The sequence below is a fragment of the Myiozetetes cayanensis genome, unplaced genomic scaffold (assembly GCF_022539395.1).
Source record: "Myiozetetes cayanensis isolate MyiCay16 unplaced genomic scaffold, myiCay2020 scf10, whole genome shotgun sequence".
Taxonomy (NCBI): domain Eukaryota; kingdom Metazoa; phylum Chordata; class Aves; order Passeriformes; family Tyrannidae; genus Myiozetetes; species Myiozetetes cayanensis.
In genome coordinates, this window is record NW_026086605.1 from 30866640 (window position 1) to 30891888 (window position 25249).

Sequence of the window (25249 nt, forward strand, 5' to 3'; positions counted from 1 at the left end):
TCAATTAACAACTCCTCCTTGCTTTCAGTAGGGCAGGACAGCCTTTCCCTGGTGAGAGGCTGCTCAGTAGCCACTGGCTGTAGTTGCCCGGGTGTCCCTTGGTGGAAGAGTGACACTGTCCCCTGCCTTTGGGGTCTAGATTTATTTGCTGTCTCTGTGTGTTCCAAACAGCCCAGAAGTCTGGATTCCCCTGCTACCTATTGCTTCAGTCCTCCTATTCTTCAGTTCCTCACCTTTTGCTCCCCCAGCCTCGCCACATGGTCCCATCTCCATCCTGGTTCCTCTTTGTTAGAGCAGGGTGATGCCATTTCTCCCGTTGCAGCACTTGGTGGTTCATTCGGGCTGTTGCAGTTGTGAGACCAAAGCCTGCCTATTATTCCATTTTGTGGTGAATAAATTAATTCTTCGATCTCTAGTAGGCTTAGCTATGAAGCTGCACGAAGCAAGGCTCGCATTTCCCTTCCTACTGACAGGGCTTTATGTCGTTTGGATGTTCCGTGGCATCCCATCAGTGGAGTCTGACCTGGTGCAGCCTTACTGGTTGCCAGCCAGTGAGGGAAGGCAGTTGAGGAGGGACCATCGCCATCCCCCACTGAGTTCAGGAGCGCCTCTGTTTAGGATTTGAATTCCTAGTAAAGCAAACTTTTCTTATTTGCTGATAAGGGCAGGATGGGAGGAGCATAATAGGCTCAAAACACAATAAAAATAGCAAAGGAAACAAACAGTTTGTGCCTAATTTGAAACCAACTGATCTCCATGGTGATTGCAACAAGTCTGCTATGTTTGACTGTTTAGTGAAGACAAAGGTTAGAAATAAGAGTTCACCAGCCATGCTGGACTGTCTGAATGAACACTAGAGTAAGAGTGTTGGTACCTTCCCAATGATGGAGTGGCCGTGTGAAAGTGCCCAGGGGAATTCCACAAATAACCTCATTGAAAGTACAGGGGATTCAAGTGTCTTCCTTCATCATACATCTTCAGAAAAATCAACTTGTACAAATTTCTTAGGATTTTTGCTTTCCACAGTGCTGTTCTGTGGAAAAGAGTCCACAGCACTGTGTCTTCAGACAAAAATAGTGTGGCAGAAGACCTTCAGAAACCAGGCTGGAAAACCTTAGGTGAATAATAGGACCAGTATACTTGCCACAGTAAATAATAGGACCATAGGTCCCCCAAAACTCTTGATTGGCATTGTTTCAGAGTGAATCCTTATGTGAAATAGAAGCCAGAGATAAAATTTCAGTCTCAATTTACGGATATTTGAGACAGAGGAAGAAGGGACTACATTAATCCTTACCAAAGAAGAAATTCCTGTTCACAGTAGTCTGAGATACTGTCATGTGATGAGTCAGAAAGTTTTATTGTTGATGTCTTCTGAGTTCAGGGCTACTGAGTTTTGGCATGCAGAATGGGCAAAAAGCATTTGCAGATCAACCCATCTTCTTTTTACTGAGGCCCTTGGCAACGGAAAGCTTTCTATTTGCAGTAGGTGTGTTTGAGTTTCTATTTAAAAAAAAAAAGAATTTTAGAGGGGAGACTATACTTTTGAAATCCTTAGTCGTAACGAAAAGGTCTTCAGAGGCAGCTGATGAAGACATTCAGAGTGTTACACTGCATCAAGATTTAGAGTTTCTTGAGTAAATATTGACCAATTTGACCTTTGCTTTTCCTCAGTCAATATTTATCTCTTGGGACAATGAATCTTCATATTCACCTTAGATGAAGTACAAGTCTACTTAATAGTATACTTGGAAATCCAGGAGAGGTGATGATTTATCTTGGTGCTACTTTTATCTGTTTAAAATTACATATACAGAAGGTTTGGCCACTCATGTCACTTTGTCAGGTTTCCTAAACAAAGCAACCACAGGTCATGGCTGATGGGGAACTTCTAGGAAAAACTTAAATCCGTCAGCAGGCAGAGTGGGTCCGTCTGGGAGTGGAGCAATCTCTTCATTGGAAATGAGGATGAGGATTCCTGTACAGTGTCAGAGCCCTTCCAAATAGTGTCAGGAGGACGGGACTCACTAGGATTAGTCCATAAAATTCTTTCTGTATATTTATGAAGTAAAGAAAATAAGTTTTTGAGGTTTCTGAACCTACCGCAGTCTTCCAGCAGGCTGAGCCCGAATAGCACAACATCATGTATTGTGCAGAAAGCACTGCCCAAGAGACCAGTCTGAAGGCAAAGGGGACAGTGGCTTGCCAGGAGTCCCACCCTGCCCCTGAGATACGGATTCGGGAGCAGGTGAGCCCTGACACAGCTGGGTGATACTGGGCACAGTGGCCAGTTGCATCCCTATTGCAGTTCGCTTTTGTAAGTTATTCCCCAGCGCCTGTCCCCAGCTGCTTGACTTGTTTTGTCCCTCAGGCTGGGGAGCCAGGGTTGGAAACCCTATAGGCTTCCTATGGCTTGAGTGCCAGAATTCAGTCACTGGGAGTGCAGAGCAAATCGTGTGACCCTGACCAAGCCCCGTCAAAGAGCACTGTACTTCCGCCTTTATTATTTCAGGACTGTATTACCCCCTTTATTATTTCAGTAGCAGTTTCAGTATTTGGAGGCCCTGGCTTAGGTGGAAGCTGAGACATGGCCTTCCCCTGAAGAGTGGGGTTGCTGGGGCAGCACATGTGGGTGTAGCCACAGGGTCATGAATCCTGCACAGGCAGTCCTGGTCACCTCTGTGCTGCATCCGTGCCTGGGTGCACCATGTCACCCTTCATGTCCCACAGCATCCCTGCCTGCTGCTGGCAAGAAGCCTCCTCTTACCAATAGGGGCCACGCTTTGGGGTAAAGGTGCAGTTACTGTGCTTGTGAGAGTTACTACTCTTGTGAGAGCAAGAGCAACTGGAAAGTACTGCTGAGGCGGTGGAGTAAGGCGGAGCCTTACAAATATCTGCTTATGCAAATCAAATCATTTGTCTTCTGAAATGTTCATTTTGCCTTCTCCCTGATTATATTTTCTGAATTGCCATATGTACTTCTAGTGATATTTCAGTCTTGTCAAATTAAGAAGTGAAGGCCTTATAATTAACTTAGGATATATACCAAATAAAGTAATGTTTATCATTTTTACTGTTTAATCAGTCAATAATAGCACAGGTGGCCTGTGATTTTTTTAAAAAAAAAAAGTCTAACCTGTTTTGTAACCCTATAACTATCAAAGGTATTTGTTTGGGGAGAAGGCATTGAGAAAGAAGAGAATTTAAAATTGCACAATTACAGTTAAAAAAACAGGGCAGGCAACGTCATGCGTTTCTGAAGAGCATGCTGTTTAATTTTATAGTAACAGTATTTTAAGAATGCTGATGGTACACAGGAAAGCAGTGAATAATTCTCATTGCAAAACCCTGGCGGTTTGTTGTGTTCAAAATGCTAAGACTTAATCAGCCCTGGATTTCTCTTAGGAAGAACAGGGCATTTGGAAAAAAAAAAAAAAATAGCCAGCTGAAGCAGTAGTGATTTATCAAAGTAGTATTCAAATATAATAAAGGTTTGGCATCTTTACTTAGGATGGGCTGGAAAATGCATTTGTTTTCATGTACCTTTTCTTTTTTTCCTGATGTGCCTGATTGACTTGTTTTAATACCGGTGTTATTTACATTTCAGGGATGGGCCTCTATTATGCAGGAAATTGTCCAAACCCCTACAGCTGTATTTTAAATTGAAATGATTTTTTTTTATGAAGTGATTGTGCAGACTTAATTTAGTAATCTATTATTAAATATATAGTTTCAGGCTGTATAAAGTCTTTATATAGAACGAATATGGGCACATATGAAGATCTAAGCTATATATACACCTGGTTCTGTATATTAAATCTTTTACATATGTTGTCCATTTTCAGGAACAAATAAACTGCTGCTTTTGAAAACTCAACTTCTCTTCCATATTAGGGAATTCTGCAGACTCCCTATGTTCCTTAGCTTCAGTATAATGCTAAATCAGTTTGTACATTAGTCTATTTTTAGTTATGAATGAACTTTATGGAGTGCAGCGCGCAGAGTGATTTCAGAGATTCTCGCTCATAAAACCCGTGTGTCATGCGCCGCAATTACAGCTGTAAACATTATGCAAGCTCTGGGCTTCCAGGGGCCCGAGCCCTGAAATTTCCAGGAGGGAAAAGCGCCCCCGGCCCCCCCTCACCCTTTTCTACAAAATATTGACGCGAATAGTAAATCTCATGGCATGAAATCGGGTTAAATTGTGTGACCTTGGCTGCGGCGGGCGGGCTGCCTGGCGTGGCAGCAGGGGGACACTAGAGGGCAACTGAGAGTTTGCTTTAAACCAGCCAAGCTGGAAATGGTTTTAATATCAACTAAGTGTTTAAACTCGGTGAGGATTTATTTTCCTGTCTGCAGATTTCACATATGTAACCTCGGAGTTTCCATTGACAGCAAATAATAATCCGACTGAAGTTCTTCAAGGGGGAAAATGCAGCGGGAGCGGGTCCGAAGCCTGCTTTTGCCCAAATAAGGCTTTTTTTGCAGACCCCATGTGTTAGATAATGATCAACTGACAGTCGGTCATGAGTTAATAATGCTGGATGCTGAAATATGCATACCATGTGGTATACAACAGTTCTGCGGGGAGAGACAAACACAGCTATAATTAGACATCTGAAACACAAGGAAGTGTGTAAATTGTTTAATAGTCCTCCACTTAATTCACTCAGATAATTTCCTAAGAACCAGTATTGACTACGAAAGAATATTGCACAACTGACTGCATATTTAGTTTAAACCCTGCCCTGCTCAGATAAATTTATGAATACAGCTCAGTTTTATTTGGATTTTTCTGAGTGCTAGAGATTTACTGGGGCTGTAATGCAGAGATGGGCTCAGTTTTGTTTGTGTTGATGTTTGGGAAGATTACACTGAGTCCATGGGGTTTGGACTCATTTAAACTGGGCACATGATCTTACAATCAGGGTTTTAAAACCTCCATTTTTTTGTGTGTGTTTTGGGAGTTATACAGATTTCCTTTCTACTTGTACACAACCTGACAGAATTACCAGAGTTCCACCACTGTGTTTTACTGGTGAAGAAGTGCAGATCCCTCCTGTGCTGGGCAGCGTCACCTCTGTACCCCAGCATTAAAGCCTCGTGCCAGGTGTATGCAGGTCTCGCAGGGTACAGAGGCTTCGTGCCAAGCTATCTGTGGAAAAGGAGTTATTCCTGAACCGCTGAACTATTCCTGTGTGCACTGTGATGGCGGGGCCTGGCAAGCCAAGTGCTGTTGGTGAAGTTGGTGATGACCCAGAGATTTGAATGAAGCAGAGCTTAGCCTGTGGCTGCTGCTCCTGCCTCCATCTAATGCCTTATGTAGTCCTCATTGTGGTGGAAGCTGAATGTAGGCATCAAAGGGGGGAGCTTCCTCTGTAGTTTCTGCTTGTCACTTTGCTAATATCTTCATGCAGGTTGATTATGCCTAACAAATTTTGATTACTTTGCAGTGCAATGATCAAGTGCAGGGGAGGGGGGAATGAAAGAAAATTATAATGTTCTTATAGAACAAAAAAAAAAGGTTCTTATATAATCAGTTACAAATCAGAAATGCAAGAGATTATTCAAATAATATATTTGTCATTTTCACATTGTGCATAACTCAATGATCATTCCTTCTTACCTGCCGTTGTCATTCCCGAAAGCAAGGTCTTGGAAAGCTGTCCATTTTATCCTTCTGGCATGAATTTCTGCCTGTTTATATTCATGCACAATGTCCATCAGTCAATTAGCCCATCTCATCTGTCTATCTGTGTGGATACCACTGGTTACGTATCTATTGTATTTCCGAGGTATGTAGGTCACGTCTCCATTGGGTACTGCTGACTCTGCTAGACAGCAATTACACAAACGCTGGCTTTTACTGGAGAGAAAAAGAAACATTGCTAGGAAAGCCGCCTTAAGATTTGCCTTTTATTTTCTAAAGCCCTCTAATGGGAAGTCTACCTTGAGTGTTCTGATGAGTTTTGATCAGACAGGCTGACTTCTATGGGTTTACTGTGCATTTTCACTTCTTGCTACCCTGCTTGCACTGCTTTTGTCTTGGCTATTACATAATCTGTTAGAGCCTTTTCACTTTCCTTTCTTTGCTTGCTTGCCTCTTTTTTTTTTCTTTTTTTTTTTTAACCCAGACTATTCTGAGAAGTCAGTCCTGCACTTCTTGAGTATTGCTGTGACCCTCCTACAGAAACTGAAGCCCCTGTCTGCCAGGTGCAGCTTCCCAGGAGGTGACCTTTGGGGATGGGGGGCTTCAAGGCTAGAGACTGACTGCAGATTTCTGAGGGAGAGGGAAATCTGATGAACCTCTGTCCGATCCTGTGATGCTGCCCAAGCACATGGTGTTTCATGATGAGATAGGACGATTTCTTTGTTCAGGGCTTGAATGCTTCTTTCCCACTAGTGACAGAGAGAGCCGTGCTGGCTTGGTTGTGTTCAGTGCTTAACAGGCTTAGCCTCAGAGGTGTGAATAGCCCCAGTGAGGTCATCAGAGGTCTTTCCATGTTCCAGGTCTTTACAAGTTAGGCATGTACTTTGCTGAATCAAGGCTGCAGCTCTTCATGTTCCTTGTCCTGCATAGCTCAGTGCTTCACTGTATTTGATCCTATACTCACACAGTTTCTCACCAGAAGAACCACTGAGTCATCTAATCTGGTATGAACCCCAAGTAGTGGCTCATCAGCCAAAATTGCTGGCAAATGCTTTCATCCAGTTCACCACCTTTTTTTCTGAAGGAGAAGGGAAACAGCTGTTTGAGTGAGGAGCACAGCCAGACAGCTGGACGCCTGCTCCGTGCATCCAGCCGGGCTGCTGAGCCGCCCGCAGCGCCCAGGCTCTCCTGGCAGCAGCACGACCCGGCCCTTGCCGTGCCTGAGGCGCGACACCCAGCCCCACTCTGATATCTTGACCTTCAAGACCCTCAAATTGCATGTGTTTCTTCCTGCCCTGTGCACACCAGCTTGTGTCTGGCTCAGGCTTTTCCTGAAAGGTCTTGAGAAAGCTGGTCATAGGCATGCCTCCGTGTTCTGGTGTGAGACCACCTATGTGGACTGCAGTGCCTAGGCACGCCTGGTTATGCCTCCTCGCTTCTGAGTGCCAGCTTTTTCTCACCTTTGAGGCACTCATATTACCTAGTGAAGTCACTTCTCAGTCATTTTTGCTCAAACCCCAGCACAGCTTAAGTTATTAGACCTCCTTGAAGGCAGACATCCCATTGGCAATGGCATCTTCCTCTCTGGGTACGTTGAATTTCCAGTGGGGAGTGGCCTGTGAAGTGTCACCCTTGGCTTGGTCAGTGGGACCTGTAATCCTTGCTCGCAGGTTTCATGCTGGAGCAATACTGAGGAGCATTGTGTTTTCCTGGTCCATTTTTCCTTCTGATTACTCATTTGTATGAGTCAGTCTTAGCATTGTGCCAGTCCTTGTGTCAGTGTGAATGTTACTGTCAGGGACTTAATATTTATTTCACTGATAAAAATTTGTAATACTAGCAAGGCCAGGAGCAACCCCTGCAGAATCCCACCAGAAGTCTTTTCATTTGATAGAAATTCCCCACTGATGCCTGCTTTTAGCTCTATCATTTAGCCAGCTATTAATCCATTCACTATATGCTTGAATAAAATTATGTAGCGCTGTTTTTTAATCAAAGAGTTATTTAGTATTAAATCAGCTGTCATACTGAATGCAGGTAAGTTCCATGCATGCAACTTGTTTCTCTAACCAAGCTTGTAGTTTCAAAGTGTAAAATAAGGTGCTTTGTTTGTTTTTCTTTTCTGTTGTTTTAAGATCTGGTTTCTGTAAAACCAAGTCAATTGACTGGCTTTAATTATATTCTTTTGCAAGCATATCATCTGGCTTCTTTGCAAATATGGAACAAATATTTACCAAACACCTCTGCCTCTTTTTGAATCATTAGCAACAATCCTGTCATCTGTAGCCAGTAATAGGCCTACACCGGATTTTTTTATTATTATTATTATTTTAATTTGCTCTAAGGTCTACTTGAATGTCACATATTTGTCGAGCATAGATTTTTCTCTGAAGTCTTCAGCTTCCCTTTTCAGTTTACCACACTTCATAATTTCCAACACATGTATAGATTTTGCCCAAAAAGAAAAAAAAAAAAAAAAAAACCACAGCAACTTTTTTCTTTTTTTTTTTTTAAACCCACATTAGTGAGCAGGACATAACAAAGCCCAGATCAAGAAAAAGTCTTAACTTCCAGACATACTGAAATGAAAAAAAGGAAACTCCAAACCTCATCCTGAATCTTGTCCCCATCTTCCAAAAAGAAACATTCAGGTTTTGGCAAAATTGGCCAACCTGATATTTGCAGTTCCTCTAACTTTTCTATTAAAAGCAATGCTAGTTTGAACTGTAATCCATGAAAAATACTACCATTTTGCTTTTTTTCAGAGATTGTCTGGTCAGGAGGGGGGTCAAAACAACAGTCTGCAGCAAGTCAAATGTCTCCACATTAATCCACACAAGGAAGTGTCTGTTTCACTTATTTCCAAATGAGGAATGTTTTCCTTAGAGAGGTAGCAAATTGATTTTCCCCACATGGAGCATGGGATATCTCATTTCCAAAACAAAACTTTCAGAAATGGCTACACAAGCCCGCTCTTTCTCCGTGTGGGTTAGAAAGCAGCGTGGTTCCTTAATGTTCCCTGTAAGATTGTTCGCTGCTGTGCTCTGGGGTTTCCAGGTCAAGTCTGGCAAGCTCAGTTATAAAGAAGGGAATAAAAGTGTTTGCATTTAGAAAGAGATTAGTAAAAATAATTTTAATATTGAGATTGTTCTGTGTGCAGCTTGAGTAAGCAAGAGGTGTGTGTTTGCAGAGAGGCTGTGTGACCTCCACAGCTCAATGAGATCTTGAGCTGTTGGTAGATGCTCATCAAGATTTCCATAGGTGTACTTATGATCTTGTTGAAAGCTTCCCCAAATTCAGTTGATACTGTTGTTTCCTAAACAAAGGTCTGGGGGCTTTTTTAGTGTAGTCTGATCTTTTGTCCTGTTTTTCAACCACTTCAATTTCTGAGCCTTGGATGCAGTGTTAGGTTAGTTACAATTCGCTTCTCTTCACCAGCTCATCTCATCATGCCTGAGTGATAAATGCCCCAGGCCCTCCTTCTCGGACCCTATTTCCAGGAGGCAAAAGTTTTTAAATAAACTTTGAGGGGTGAAAGGAAAATAAATTAAATGTAAGATCCTGAACTCAAAGTGCAGAAAAGGGAATGAGGTGAAGGAGAGAAAATAAAGAAATGGAGGTGACGAGGAAATCAAGGAAGCAGCTGGGACTCCAGAAAGTATGCGAGATTAACTAACCTTCCAACAGTTTTTGAGACAGAGCTTAAATATAGCAATATGCTTTCCTTTACTTTCAGATATTGCAGAATGCCAGAAGCCCCCTAGAGGGGTAAGTGTTAAAGCCATTAAACCTGTTAACTTTCTCTTCATTACATTTTAAAAGGTGCAACATGTAACCACAATTTTCAGCCAAGAGCTAACTTTTACGAGACTGCTTTAGGGATGTCCTCAGCAACCAGCTATTTACCACCTGCTAGCGGGCATGGATTTTGTGGAGATCTGGGACCATTCTTCTCACCTTGACTTTGATGGCCAGGCACCTCCGTATGCCACCTCCAGCTTATGTTTGGCACCTGCATCGTGAATAGCTCTGTGATCTGACACATCCTGCCGTTTCCACCTGCCTAAGAGGGAAGGTCTCCTAGTCTGTTCTGTATTTACTGATGGGTTTGCGGCTTAGGGCCAAGGATTCCAGTGTCACAGCTTTTGTGCATGTGTGTGAAAACTGGAAGGCATATCAAGGACTGGCACAGTGCAAAAAGATGCTGTGAGGAGACATTCCGCAAGGTGTCCTTCGGCGAGGAGAGGCTGTTGATGCTTTTAGCAGGTGTGCTGCAGCTTTGCCTCATGCACATCTCCTCTGAACCTGGTGCCACAGCATATCCCTGTTTATTAACTCCTTGCAACTTCCAGTGCTCCACCTTAATCCTGGTTTGTGATTGCTTCCCTCCTGTACACTCCTGCCTCTGTGTTTAGAGCTCACCTGACTCTGTGAGCCCACCCTCAATGGAGACCCAGATCTTCTGCTGGCCCCTCTTTGCTGGTGGCCCTGGACATTTTTACAAGCTCGTTTGAGGGGTTTTTTTCTTGTATTGATTTTTGCAGTTGGCAAAAATGCTGTTGTTCTTCCTTCATCTTTCCACAGGCCAGAAACATGGTCACAGAAAACAACAGGCAGCCAGAATCTGGTTGGCACTGCAAGTTGTAAGTGCATTAGCAATGCTGAGCAGCTATCCTGGTACATTCCTCAGCAAAACACAGCAATGGTCTTCCTTTCCTTATTTTTTTTCCCCCCTCTTTGTCTCTCTCTCTCTTTTTTTTTTCTCCTACTTTTGAAGTGTTTCTGAGAAACTGGAATATCAGCAAGCCAAAATCAAAAGTCATATCAGGAAATGGTTACGCAGGTCATAGAGGCCTGAAACTTTGATCACGAGCATCACAATTGCTTAGATGTGCTTTAGAGTAAGAAATGTGGAGCAAGCAATTAAAAGGTACGTGTTTTAGGCATGAGTGCAGTACTGTTTACTTACATGGTTTGTTGAGCAGCCAACAAGGTCCAAGGTTATTTTGGGCTCAGCATGAGTAAGTGATCCAGGTATGACAAATGAGGTAATGCATTCCAGGCTCATTAAAAACTCTTGGCTACACCACTGATTTTGACAGAGTGCCAACATAGCTTGACCTCAGCTGTGTGAAGGCCACTTTTTTTTTTAACACCCTCCCTATAACAACATCTTTTACATTAGCCAAAATATATGCTCCGGTGTTATTGGGAGGGTTGCACTCACTGGAGTGAGTTATCACCAGTGATAATCAGACTCCTAAAAAATAGATAATTTTACTATAACTGACCTACTCAAGTCAGGTACCCCAAACCCACAGTCTCTTGACTTATCTGTGCCTCTAGGAGTGGTTGGGTAGACATAGTATATGGCAGGAACGAGGTGAGTTTTGGAAATGCTCCTGTTTCCCATGTCCTGCTGAGCAGGCAAAGTCTTTGAGAGTTGCATTAACTGAGGGCGATAGGGACAGGAGAGAAGTGGCCACAACCTTATGAGTTTTCAGAGTAAGTGGGCAAGGTAGTTACCTTCTTGTGCTCTTTCTGCCCTGTCCCGATCACCTACAATATCCTGATGTTTGCACTGACTGATACGAGTGTTGGAGGGGAAGATGTAATTTTTGAGCAATGTTGCTGTTTCATGGCTTCATGAACAGAGAGGACCTCTAGCTCTGAGGAAACATCTAGCTAGTCTGAGCAGATTAGCCATGAGCTCCTCTCTTTTCTGTGTGGCTCTCTTACTTTGGGAATCAGAGCCTGCTGCTGAGCTTCTCTGTGATTCCTAGTCTTTATTTCTGTGCACAGATGCCTCTGGACTGTCCTTGTTTGATTGCTATAGTCTGTAGGCAGCTCTCAAGAACAGGCTTTGGGAGGGCCAGGCCAGATTCTAGCTGGGGTATGTTTTAGTCAGCAAAGATTTGCCAATCTACGTGTACAGATAATCTGACTCCTTGTGCTGTGCATGACACAGGCTTTGCATTACCCTCTCAGGTGTGACAGTTTGTAATGAAAACACAGAGGGTATTGCTGGTGCTTTGGCACTACAGAGTGTAGCCATGGTTTGGGGACTTCTGAACTCAAGTAAAGTTACCTTTTACTGTGCATTTTGCCATAGCTGTGTTTTATCTGGTCATACCTGAAATGCTTGCCAGGACTCAGCAGGTGAAATGGCTTTCTCAGCTGGGCTCTAGATTGCTGTGGCACCTGCATGTTTTGCAGGGAAGATAATGTCTTGTGCTTTGCCTGATTCTAAGTGAACATGCCCTTTGTGGTGACTAGCAAATTTGGGATGAGCTGTGATCCCAAGAAGAGGCTTCTTGAGTTAGCAAACCTTCAGTGTACAGGACACCTGTGCTTTGCTAGTATGATCCTTTTAATCACACCTGAGTAGAGGCAAAACAAGTTCCCAACAACCCATCAAGGGTCCCAGTAGGTGTTTCAGTGGCTGAATTTTTCCCTCTTTCAGATGAAAGCAAAAAGAAAGAAAAAAGGGTGGAAAATACCACACCTTGGCAAAAGGCAAATATGTTGTCAAATGCACAGGAAAGAAAGTTTTTGAGCTGGTACTGTCCTGTGTCTCTCATACTCCTGTTACAGGCACTAAGACTAAAGAGGTGGCAAATAAATGCAAACTTTCTTCTGTACTTATTTATGCATTTTTTACTTTAATTTGCTCTGTTCTCACCTTCTGGGAATGTGCAAGTTATCAGGTCTAACTGCCACAAATGCTTTCAGAAAATGGTTTTGAAAGCCATATGCACAAACATGTGAAGAAATTGAATCGTTTCAGATATTCTCAGGTAGTCATGCCAGAAGTCCTTCTCCAGCAGAAAACAGAAAAAAAAACGTAGGATACTCACTTAGCAGTCCAGTAAATACTAAACATACAGTGTCATCATGAAAACTGACTGGGACTAAGCCGCAACATGTGTGTAAAATAGCTTTAAAATAATTATGAATAACAAATTCAAGACATTTGCAGTGTGCTCATGAATATGTCAGAAATTAAACAAAAAAATGACAAAACTGAAACAAGTATGTGACTTGTAAATTATTTCTTCGGTCCAAGTCATATTTCCTAGCTCACAAGAACAAAATGGATGTCACTGAAATGCAATAAGCTTCAAATAATGCATTTATTTATAATGATTTAGGGAGCAAATATTAATGGCTTTGTTTCAAGTGTGACTGAAACTATGTCAAATGTTTTCTTCTACAGAGTAAATACTAGATGCAAGTACCTTCTGGTATTAATTCCTATTGCTGCTTTCTTGTTAATTGTGTGTCAGGTCTGGAACGGCTTCAGGTGATTTAAAGTCATTCCATGGGGCATGTGGGATGGTCCTCGTGTGTGCTGCGCCCAGACCTTCTCTGCTGCAGCTCCTGAGACACGGGGAGAATGCAAATACCCCATTTTGTAGTGGGTTTGTGCCAGTTCTGCCATGGAAGGCTCCAATTCAAACAGTGTTTATATGCAAGCTCAATATACCTGGAATTTAGAAACAAATGCCTTCTTGCTTTTAAAGCTTTTAGCAAAACATTAGCAGCGCTTTGTATCACACTATAAAGTACAGTGCCAAAACTCAGGATAACAAGTATGTTTGGAAAACATTGAGCCTTGAACTAGTTTCTTTATTCATTAAAGAGAAAGAAAGAAAGAAAGAAAGGACGAGTAATTCATATACAAGTATATTTGATGTTTGCTCAGCCACATCCCTCTTCTGCAATGTGTTGGGCCAGGCCTGGGGATCCATTCATTCGAAGGTTGATCTTTCAGCATGCGTGCCAGGGTGTAGGAGGCTCAGGGAGCATTACTGTTCTCTTTGGTACCTGCTTGAAGAAGATGCGACTGCTGGGGCTGACCACGGTCATGTGCCAAAAAACAAGCAGGAGCACATCAAAGGCTGAGTGGGGTTTATGAATCAGGCCGGGCGGCGTGGCCAGGGCTGGCAGTCTGGCAGCCGGCGCTGGATCCTCGGAGCTCATCCCACGCTCCCGCCGAGCCGCTCATCTCTGTTTATATGAGTAATGGAGCGGCTGGGGGAGGGGATTTGGAAGCAGGGAGCAAATACTCCGAGTGTTCATTTTGTGTAAGACTGACATCCACACCAAGTCGAGACTCCCAGCGACGTAGTGTGCAGTCACATGCTGTAGCATTCATGAGTACAGATATAAATCAGGCAGATGTTTGTCGACTGGAATGGGTAATAATTTCTTTCTCTCTTTGTTTGATTTTGCATGTTAACCTCAGATGACAATTTCAGAATTGCTTTCTGCAGTACTTTTCAATAAGCAGAATGTACTTCACTGGAGATAGATGGAGATATTTCTATAGGGAGATAAACATGTTTTTAGATAGACACAAATATGGACTTACACCCATATGCACATACATATATATATATACACACACACATATATATATATTTTTACTATGTGCCAGTGTTGGGGGCAGAAAAAGGATGTGACTTTTGATTTTAAACCTGCAACTTTTCTCTTTTTCTAAACAGACCAAATATGACAGTGTTACTCAAACTATAAAATCAAATTAGCACCCTTTATTGTGTTTGCAAACTAATTAAAATGTAAAATGTCCTGAAACCACTGGCTTACTGTGTGACAAATGTAAGATTAAAAACAATTAGAAAACACTCAAGAGGTTTGTGATGTTTAGATTTCTGACATTGTTCTAATCATCCCTTTAAGTAATGAAAACAATGGTTACCTAAAAATTAAAGGTTTAAAAGAAATTATCTTATTCAGTACAGTCATTAGTTAATGATTGTTTATCATTTTAAATGTTACCATAGTAGTTAGAGGCTGATTTTTAAATCTGAAAGCAGAGAGGACACTAATAATGAGCAAACATCTGCTTCATCTATTATTTCTATATATGATCATAATTTATATTGTAATACTACTATTGAAAGATGACTGTGATATTTTTTATGATGATCCATATCCCATTCCTCATATGGCTCAGCACAGTTAGGATTTAGTCACTGTGTTATTTCAGAGCCGTTTTATCTTAAGAATTGGACAAAACTGAAAGTGATTCATGTTAATTTGTATGTGTGGTATGTAACCCTTATGAAACAATCAATCACTTATTTCAGTACTTGTCGACTTCCAGAACTAGTTGTTAAGGGTTTTTTTGATCCATTTCAGGACTCAGGGGTAATTTTTTATTTTTTCTTAAACTTTTTCAGAAGAACTATGACAAGAATGACAGGATATATAAACATTTCTTGGAGCTGTGAGGAATTTCAATATTTCAGAACGTTTCCAAAACCAGATGTTTCCCAAAGTTGGAAATAGTTGTTAGTACTCTTGCTTGAAGATTAGAAATAATAAAGGCAGCAGGGTGATTAATGCAAAGTTACCTATTAATATTCAGTTTTGTTCCTTTTTGTACCATGGAGAAATGTTTGTGCTTTCTCTCCAAGTCCTTCGGAGACCAGTGTTTGACTTTATATTAATTAGCTATGTGAAAGTAGAACAGATCAGCTGTGGGGGATATTCTATAGAAACGTATAGTGTGTCAAGATGTAACCTGTGGAGGATGGGAATCTTGTAATAAGCGTTTACTGTAGACAGATGTGTACATTTCTGTGACTGATTGTAGTGGAATTATTTATTATGCTTTCAGCTGTAAAGAATCCAGGATAAGACAATGTGCTCAAATTGTTCTCCATTACTTTTCAGCGCCAAATCTTAAAGGCAGACCGCGCAAAAAGAAGCCATGCCCACAGAGAAGAGATTCATTAAATGGCATTAAGGATTCCAACAATAATTCTGAAAGCAAAGCTGTTGCCAAGGTAAATCACTTAATAATACTCTTTTCAGTACACTCTCCTTTTTTAGGTACAACCCTGCCTTTGTTTCCCAGCATGCTGTTTCAAATTTAGAGTGTAACTTATTTTCTTGGGGATGATAAATGTAATTTTTTTCAACAGTTTTATTTTTCGCTTAATCTTACCCGTATTCAAAGTTACCAACAACTATAATCACCTAACAACCTAATGCTATTAGCTTGTTGGTAACTGGTAGTTCTTAAGCTTTCTTGGCATCTAGTGTTAGTTTTCACATTCTGTGACACACAAACATAGTTTGTGACAGTATCTTCGAATTAAAAATAAACCTGGGAGCAGCTCACCCTGTTACAATGTACTTCTAAATATAAGTTTGAAGATAAACAGACTATGAAACAAGAGCCGCTCCAGTAATGGTTTCTAAGAAGCACACACAAGAGACATTACCCTGATGTTAAGATCTTGTCATTTTTAAACTAGAAAAAAAAAAAGGACAGAAACTCAGTACAAAAGCTTAAAAAGAAAAAAATCTGGGCTGTTTGTTTAATACTTAGTGCTGAGCTGCATGTTCCAGGGTTCGTTGAATAGTGTGTGCTTTTACAGAGTCTTCTGTATGTGCTGTAGTGCTTAGCTCATACTGCAAGTAAAAATTGGATCATTGATTTGTATTTATACACCTAATCTTTCAGATATTTATGGGTTTGTGTCTTTTCCTTAAAATATTTTAAAATGAAGCTTCTGTAGTGTAATTGCATCCTTTTTTCTATGTTGTCTGAGTGGTTAAAAATAGGAATTTGGTTTTCTCTTTAAAAAAAAAAAAGCAGCACAAATGGCTCCTTTCAAGATGATTTAATTTGAAACTCTAAGATGCAAAGACGGAAAATTACTTAGAGCACTGCTTGATTTTTATCTGAGGCAGAACTTTGTCACTCTGATACTTTTGAGCTAAACAGCTGAAGAGGTTTGCACATACTGAATTTTTATGCCAACTCCTGCCAAATCTGTTGTTTCAATAAATTAGATGGATGTGTATCTGAAAAACGTTGCCATTGTTGTGACCATCTCTTTAGGAAATACAGTGAATGTATAGACCCATTTGCGTTGGTATTGTTGTATACAATGAATGTCCTGGGAGATTAGGAGGTTAAAGAGGTCAAGTGGAAGTGTTCTGCTCTCAGTTTCTCATAGGAAGGCAAATTAAATTCCACCTCCTCCTCCTCCTCCCTAGGAGTTCAGTTAAAATTGTGCCTTCTGTTGATGACGATAAAAGAGGCTGAAGTTCATGATGAAGCTCTGCCCTTAAGTCACTGTTTCTCTTCTTTTTGTGCCCTATTGTGCTCGGTTGGAGCCTGTACTATCGTATTAGACAGGCATGGTAAGAGATGATGGAGCCTGGTGTGTTGAGTTGCAGGGTCCTGCCAGATACTATAGTTTGTCTGAATGTTTTCTCTGTGAAAGAACGTGCAAAATTGACGGTGTGAAAATGTCTCAATTTGCCTCAACTCCCCTTCCCCCAAGGCATTTTTCATGTTAAAATGTTACCAGTGAACTGCGGCATGGGCCCGTATTGTCAAAGTACCCTGGACTGTAGCACAAGTAGTTCTGCCTCTTCAGCACCTGATATATAGGTATTAGATAATTAAAAACTACAGTAACGCTTCGTACCAAATTGTTTATCCTCTCTGTTTATGTTTGGGTTCACCCTGCTCGTCAGATGGGAGGATATTTCAGATCAGAAGTAATTCCGCCTATTTATCTAGTCATACTGTGCTCATCATTGTGCAGATATTAATAGCATTAATTATCTTGGCCAGCTTAATTTCATTATAAATAATAGACATGCTCATGATGTAATGTCCTTGCATGCAGTCACACTGACTTCTCTGTGGCTCTTCACATCAATCTGTGTCTCAGGGCTGTGGATGTACTTTAATAAGAGGAGGACAGCGAATCAACCCCTCTGCAGCAGATGTACTGCACCTTACACAGACCCTGCCTCTGGGTTACTGGGGAAGCAGAGGAAGTGTATTTGGGGAGGGGGGAAGAACAGAGATCCACCTACTGTCTTCTCATTGTTGGGAACAGTTGGGATGTTAAGTCATCATCTGAAGCTCCATGTTGGACTCCCCCAATGACTCCATCTCCAACTAATGCTGACAATGGGTCCGTGGAGAGCAGGGTTGGACACTGCTGGTGTAAACGGGACAAATCCACTTGTGTCAGATGCTGAAGCTTTTTGGCAGTGGTCCTGGCCATAGTCCTGTTCCAGCAAAAATCACTTCTGAGCAGAAGTTGTGCTGCTTGCATTCTCAGATCATGTCCCTCAGTGTCTGACAGCAGCCTCACTTCCCAGTGGCAGGGCGACGGCTCTGACAGAGTTGCAGTGGCTCTATGGTTTGGGTCAGGAAACAGCAGAAGTGGCATTCTGAATTCTGTGGGTTTCAGCCTGTCAAGACCAATTCAAGCTGCATGGTTGTAATGACTTGCTGAATTTCATGTTCTCAGCTGCCAATGACTAGAAAGCTTTTTACCTCCTTACAACGTAGTTCCCATTAGGTGTGTTTACCCTGAACCATCAGCAGATTGTTTCGTAGGCTTTTACAGTTACCTGACATGCAGAAGTGTCTGATTGGGTAGGAGCAACTCTGAGTGAGTCCCAGTGTAGGTGGCTTGTTAAAAATAGAGTGATAGTGGGACAGTCAGTGTGGTCCTGGATGTGCAGGTGCTGCCAGGGAAAGCGCATCGTTCATGTGCCACTTCTTGCTGGTCACTGCATCCATTTCAGTACCTCTGGGGGAAGATCTCAGGGGAGTTCCCTCCTAGACTGGGAAGAGAATAGCAGGCTGTCTACTTGGTCAGGATCAGCTCTCCTGGAGAGGGATATATCAAGCTCTTCTCTCAAAACACTCCCAGGACTTTGGAGGCTTTCGTACTTCACTCCTTCACGTGTCATCACGTGCTGGACAGGCTTCTGGGACTTTCAGGCTCCAACATGACCCTCATTGTGCCTGCTTTGTCCTCCCAAAGAGTGTTCCCATTCAAAGTGTGCAGAAATGTATTCTAAGGATTTTTAAAACTGGCTGATCTGACCATTTTGAAGAACTGAAAGGATTAACTTGTTAACCATGGAAATTGTCCCCAGGTGAATCTGCTCATTTCATCTCCTAGTGCAAATGCTGAAGTAAATCTCTCACTTCATTTGTACAGCAAGATCTAGGAAATTAGTTTAAAAGTCACCAGGATATGTTTTTCCTGTGGCCACAGGTGGCCTGGAATGCTCTCAGACCTGGAGATTTATTCTGAGCACCTCAGCCATTATCTGATTGAAACTGTAAAATGCAGGTCTGTAGTGGTCTGTGTCATGTGTGACCTCTGGCAGGAGAAGGCAAACACACGAGTGTACCCATGAGTGTACTGGTCATTTAGTCATGGATGATCCACCCGTGATGGAACACACGGCAGGAGGTGGTCGGATGTTCCAGAGCCCATCTCTGGGCTCCCCCAGCTTATCCATACTGCAACACTGGGCCTCAGACACTGAGTGGATGAAGCATTGCAGCCTTCATCAAAGCTTCATTGAACCTGACACCGCTTGGAGTCCATTCATTGCATTTTGGCACCTCTGAGTTCCACAGGTGCTTTGACCTCACTTCTCTAGACTGGAGAGAGGGTTTTTCTCACTTCTGATGGCTTTCTTAATGTTATTTAATTTGTTTCCCTTCATCTCCTTCAGAGTTACATCCCTTGCCATTAGTTTGCTTGTGCAGCAGTGAACTTGCATTTCAGTTAATGTTCTTGCCCAGGTTGTCTTTGCAAACATAGTTCTGAGTTGTCCAATTTGAAAAAGAATATCCAAGCAAACAGGTAACAAAACTGAATAAATGTTCCCAGGTCCAGTGAATTTGTTTCGAATTTACAGCTTGAGTTGAAAATCCTACAGTTATTGAAGTCATGCATTCATACTGCTAGCCCAGTCTTTGGTGAAGCATTGAAACCTAAGACAATGTCATCTAAACTTTATAAGGGGAAACTGTTAAATAATTTTTCTGAGGAGCCAAAGTAAAAAAGTCAAGGGGTCACAACTCTGACCTGAGAAGTGGATGAGGAAATCCAAAGTATATTTAATAGGAAAAAATCCCGTTAGCTCCATTGAGTTTTGGATGAAACCCAGGATCTTTACAGGAGTTTAATCAACAAGCATATCTATTGCTAAAAGCCAAAGCATGGTGTCTTGTGCCATAGGAAGACAGCATCTCTTTGAACCATGCAGCTGGAGAATATCAAGCAGTACAGTAGACATAATGCAGCAGCAAGGGATCAAGAAAAATCCTACAAGAAGTTCACTTCCCAGTCCCTGCTGCGTTGCCTGGGAGGAGTGAGCCTGTACCCTGTGGTGACCAACATGGAAGTTTGTCAGCAGCATCAACTACCATGGAAAACTGTGACCACTTTTCCCTTCTGATTAGGAGCTACCACTGCTTTGTCCACCATCTGTGGAAAATGATGGAGGTAGATAACCTTAAGTCAGAACTTTCTGCAAAGTTAATACCTGGTGGAGTATAAAGATGTTGCTTTCCCTGAACCTGAAATGCAGGGTAGCTTTATTAAGATGAAATGGTCTTTCCAATGATATGTTTGTTGTTTGTTTATAAGCACGTACGTAATGCTTTACACAGCAGTTGTATCCCAAATGTCAACAAGTACCTAGGAAGCACCTGATTTTAGAACTGACAGTTCTGAAGGAGAGTCCATTGTTGCTTGAGCAAGAGCTCCTGCCTTCCTGTGCAGCAAGATAGCCTGCTGTCCTCAGCTGTCCTCCTAAAATACCAAATACTGACTCTTACAGTCTCCCTGCTCCCTCTGGGAGCACAAAGGATGTGTCTTGGATGTGGTATGGAACTGCCACAAGGCTCCTGAAAGCACTCAAAAGCCTTGAAGGGGCAGTGCAAATCCATAACACATGTAACCATCTCCACTACCTTGTATTAGAGGACTTCCAGTATTTAACTGGAAATGTATTGATTGCATGGTCCCAGTGTCTTAGTCATGTAGAGCTTTTAAACATCGGGGTGCAAGGTTGCTCTATTTATTTTTTTTGTATACACACATCAACTGAATGCTTGGCATGTAATTCGCTTGATTCAATGAGAGGATTATCTTCAGGAGGGACTGAAGGATTAAGCCAGTCTCACTGGATATTTTTCTCCATGTTTTTGAATACTGAGAAGAGGTAAAGTGGTTCCAATTTGTTGATTTCCTGACTGGCACACATCTGCTGGGCAGGCCAGTGGGAGACCTGGAGCTTTGGGACTCATGTGCTTTGGGGCTCCCAGTGTCTACCAGGAAAGAGTCCAGCTACCAGCCTCTGCCTTCTGCTAAAGACTTAGGGCTGTGCTCAAGTTTAAGCCGATGTCCAAATCCACATGACTTGAGTCCATGCTGCAGCAGAACCTCCACTCGTGTGCTGAGAGCTCTGCCTGGGTAAGGCTTGCCAAGGTTTGCATCTATTTTGGTGGGCCAAAGGAGAGAAAAATGTGTCGTTTCAGAGCTGGCTGCTGAGCATTCCTGGAAGGGGCTGAGCACCCTCAACTCCAAGGGTTGTCTAAGGGAGTTGACAACACTCAGTGTCAATCCTGAAGTAAGGTTATTATTAGACTTGCTAATGGCAAGTGTATGTGAGAGATGGAAGCTGTCTGTGACATAGCAATGTATAGTTATAAAAATGCAGATCTGGAGAGCATTACCAATGAGTTATAATGATTTAAAGATGTGGCTATTTAAAAATGTTGTGACTAAGATTCAGAACAAGACATTTAGCTCTATAAATAGCTTCCTTTGTTTCCCCTCAAACACAGTCACATGGTTTGGCCTTCATTTTTAAAACACTCCATTCTGCTTAGGAGAGGGTATTTATTCCTTAAGTGAAAATTAAAGGTTACCCAGATCTGATATGACATCTTTTCTTTTCCCAGGTAAAATGTGAGGCTAAGTCAGCTTTGCCCAAACCCAAGAGTAACAACAGCAACTGCAAGAAAGGCTCAAGTGAGGATAAATCAAAGATTGCCGTAGGTGAAGAATGCCGAGCTGATGAGCAGGCTTTCCTTGTGGCTCTTTATAAATATATGAAAGAAAGGAAAACACCAATTGAACGAATACCCTATTTAGGTTTTAAGCAGAGTAAGTATCCTTTTTCTCACTTTCTTGTTGACATTTTAGAATGGTTTGGCTTCTCTGGAGAAAGCATTTGCACACGACGCCTATTTTAAAGCCTTATGGGTGGGGGGGACCATATTTATATCTACACATTTTCCAGTCCGGGCATTTCACTGTCTTATGCCTAGATTTGCATCTCTTCCTTCTGGGGTAGTTGCTGCCGGATATTTATAGGTTTAAATCCGCTGATTATGACTAGAAATAGGCATGTTGAAAACTCTCTAGTTTTCTGTTTTGTAAATCTGCAGCGTCTGTAATGCCTTTCTTCTGAGTTAATAATATGACGTATCTTTATTGTGCCCAGATGTTCTTTATGAAAGGACAAATATTAAAGGAAGACATTTAAAGGTGGTCAAGAAAGGCACAAAAGGGATCATATTTTTAAGCCCCAGAATGTGTTTATAGTTAATAAATTACTGACTTTGGAGAATATAAAACCAGACTGTGTCTGTTTAATACAGAATGCAGTGTTTAGAATTGCTTTGGCATGTACAGTTTGTAGTGCCACAATCTGTAAAACAATTGTAGGTGGAGAAGATACAGTTGTAACCCAATTTTGCATAAATATTGCAGCACAATGTAGATCTTTCAGTTTCCAACAAAAACTGTAAATGGGGGTATTTTTCCTCCTTATCTATAGATTGAATGATACTTTATTTCCTTAAAGGGAAAACGCCATGGATTGAAATATTATTTACTCTAATTTATCTCCCAGATTAAAACCATGTGTTATTTTGATGAAGAATGTCAAACCTGTATGTTTTACATAACAATTTACATACCTAATAGCAATTGGCACTGATTGCAACAGGCCTCCAGCAGCCATTATAAACTTATATAACTCCAAATGATTACAGTGTTTGTCTGAAAACTGGCTGCTTGAAATGGAAGTAAAATTAATGTACTATGAACAGCTTCGTTGCATTATGCATTGATTCAGATTAAATCAAGGCCTAAGCAAAGCTCTTGATAGCTTTGAAACAGCACAAGGTTCAATGAGGCTTTCAGAGCATTTTGTGTTGAAGAAATTATTTCTTTCCCCCCCATTTTATTCTGCACTCCCTCAAGCATGGAGACAGGGTGGACTTGAAAGACACGCTAAAATATTATTTCTCAAATTCCCCACCGGGCTTAGGACCCTCTGCTAACATTTAGCTGAAGTACACTGAGACTTGCCTGACATTCATTATAAATTAGGGGCCTGATCCAGCAAATACTTAAATACGAAGAGTAAGTATACTGAGAAGAGCAGAAATGTTTGCAGGATGGGGCTCTGTATTTGTCCAGCAAGACTTGTGCAAACATTGCCAATATAAATAGCTTAGTGGAAAGAGGCAGTATGTACTCTGCAACAGAGCATCCCCCCGTGGAGAAAGAGATGCCGTCCTCCACAGTCCACAGCATTATTGCTGACCTAGAGTATCTGCAGTGTGTCCATGGGGAATCAGTGTTTGTTGGTGGAATCATGCATACACCTTTCACAGGGCTGACATCAATTTTTCTTGTAACACTTAAAATAAAATAAAAAATTAAATAAAGAAATTAAAATAAACCAAAAGTGAGACACCAGCAGCAAGCAGTGGGCCCCGTGGCCAGGATGAAAAGCACGTGAGGGGGGAAGGGAGTTCTGCAGGAAGTAACAACTGTCTCCCAACACATCTTTTGAATTGAGTTGCCTCCATGCCTCCAACCCCACAGCCATGGGCAAGGCACAACCAGCCACAGCATAATTATTATGGTAATGCTCATTTGTGCTCCATCTGGGTTCATTCACACGGGACCCGTTAGAACGCAGCTTATTGTTCATTGATTATGGAGACCATTATCTGAGCTGCAGTAAATATTGGATATTGTTGTCTAATCGATAGGCTTTCTCTGTGAGTCAGTGTGTGGCTCCTGCTTGCTGGCTAATGAAATCCGTATTAAACAAATAATTAAAAGCAACATTCTTCCCAATGAGTAATTTTTATTAGCAAGGTTGTGGAAACATGCTACGGTCATTATACTGTGCCTCTTATCAGCAAAGTCAAATGAGCCCATTACCTTTGTCTTAGTGTATTTTTCCAGTCCTGTTAAGGAATCTATAAGTGTGTTCTCTTATATGTAATTAAAAATATATATAGTGTGGGCTAATATTTACTCTTCAGATTATGTAAATACCTCTTTGGAAAATGTTTCACGGGAGCTTTTTCAGGGGCTGTAAGCTTTTTTTTTCCTCTCTATTTTTTTTAACTGTTTAATTTACATTTCTTTGAAATGTGTTGGCTAATGCAATGCTTATCTAAATACTTATTGTCCCTCTAACAGTTAACCTTTGGACTATGTTTCAAGCTGCTCAAAAACTGGGAGGATATGAAACAGTAAGTGTTTAAGTAACTTAAATGAAATAATTGTGCAATCTAACTTTTCCCTGTTAGAAGAAAAAAATGTAAAAGCAAACAATCATTTGCTGCATTTTAGGCTAGCTGTACACATTGTGGGTTTATTGGACCATTTTTGGAAACAGTCCCAATTAGTTCCAGGTTTGGCAAAATTGTAAACTTGTCGTAAAAACTACAAGTGGAAAACATATGTAACTCTTCCCTGTCAAGGAAATTAGTTGGGTCTGTAATTTTTTCCCATGTTGAGAAAGGGCTATTATTGTACAACAAGCCAAGATTGCATAAAAGAAATTTCACTTGGCAACATCCCTGACATCTGTTCATGTCTAATATGGGAAATGTATTAAAGGCTTTCAAAAGTAATCAGCATTGTCCATTAAGGAAGAGTATGCTGCAGAATCTTCTCTTATTCCAAGTGTAAAAGATCTTTATTAGACAAGGGTCAGTACCACGTAAACAGGAAGTTATCAAAGTAATTCAGAAAAGTCTCTGACACTTTTTATCAGTTAACCATATCTGACAAGAGCAGTTTATTTTTAGCTCACAGGAAAATTTGATGGCCACGGATTTTACAGCATGTATTTTGAACCAATAAAATATTAGAGCAACAAACTTAGATTAAAATCTTGAAATGAGAAGAAAGAGCTGCATTAATGTGGCACGTCGAGATGACATCTGTAATAAAAAAACAATTGACATAGGAAGATGTCGTCATTGGAAATATTTTCTTTGCACACAATGATCAGATTAAGTTGTTCAGTTCTTGCCGCAGTTGGATGAAAGAAATTATTTTTGCTTTGTTTACGAAGTAATCTGGGACATATCTGTGCTGTAGAGAAATGACAAGAAGAAATGCACTATCAAGAAACTGAAAGTCGTTCGAACCAAAATGCAAAACTCAACTGTTCTCCTTTCATACAATAAAGCACATTGTTCTGTGCATCAGTAGCCTGGGCTGGTTAGCATGGGTGTGCCTGGGATTTTGTGAAACATGAAACATAACATTCTTTAAAAAAATATATGCTTGATATGGCTTTTATTGTTCTTCTATCTTTCATTAATCAGCACATACCATGCTGATGTACAGGGGTGTGTGTAGGCGTGCTCATGGGTATGTATGAATGAATAGCTGCCATAGATAGATCATTGCAGCAATTACCAGAATTGCTGTGAGTTGTAAAGCGCAAGGAAAATGA

The 25249-nt window shown here is 41.3% G+C and overlaps 1 protein-coding gene across 4 annotated transcripts in view; it reads left to right on the forward strand.

Annotated features, from left to right (window-relative positions):
* The window catches only part of ARID5B (AT-rich interaction domain 5B), a 114445-nt gene that overhangs the window by 64014 nt on the left and 25182 nt on the right, over positions 1–25249 (forward strand). For 3 of the 4 annotated variants that reach the window (XM_050340613.1, XM_050340629.1, XM_050340604.1), the window contains 3 exons: positions 15353–15465; positions 21432–21636; positions 23980–24032. In XM_050340613.1, the coding sequence (XP_050196570.1) occupies positions 15353–15465; positions 21432–21636; positions 23980–24032 (371 nt within the window). The remainder of the gene's footprint in view (positions 1–15352; positions 15466–21431; positions 21637–23979; positions 24033–25249) is intronic. The other variant, XM_050340623.1, reaches the window with a different exon arrangement.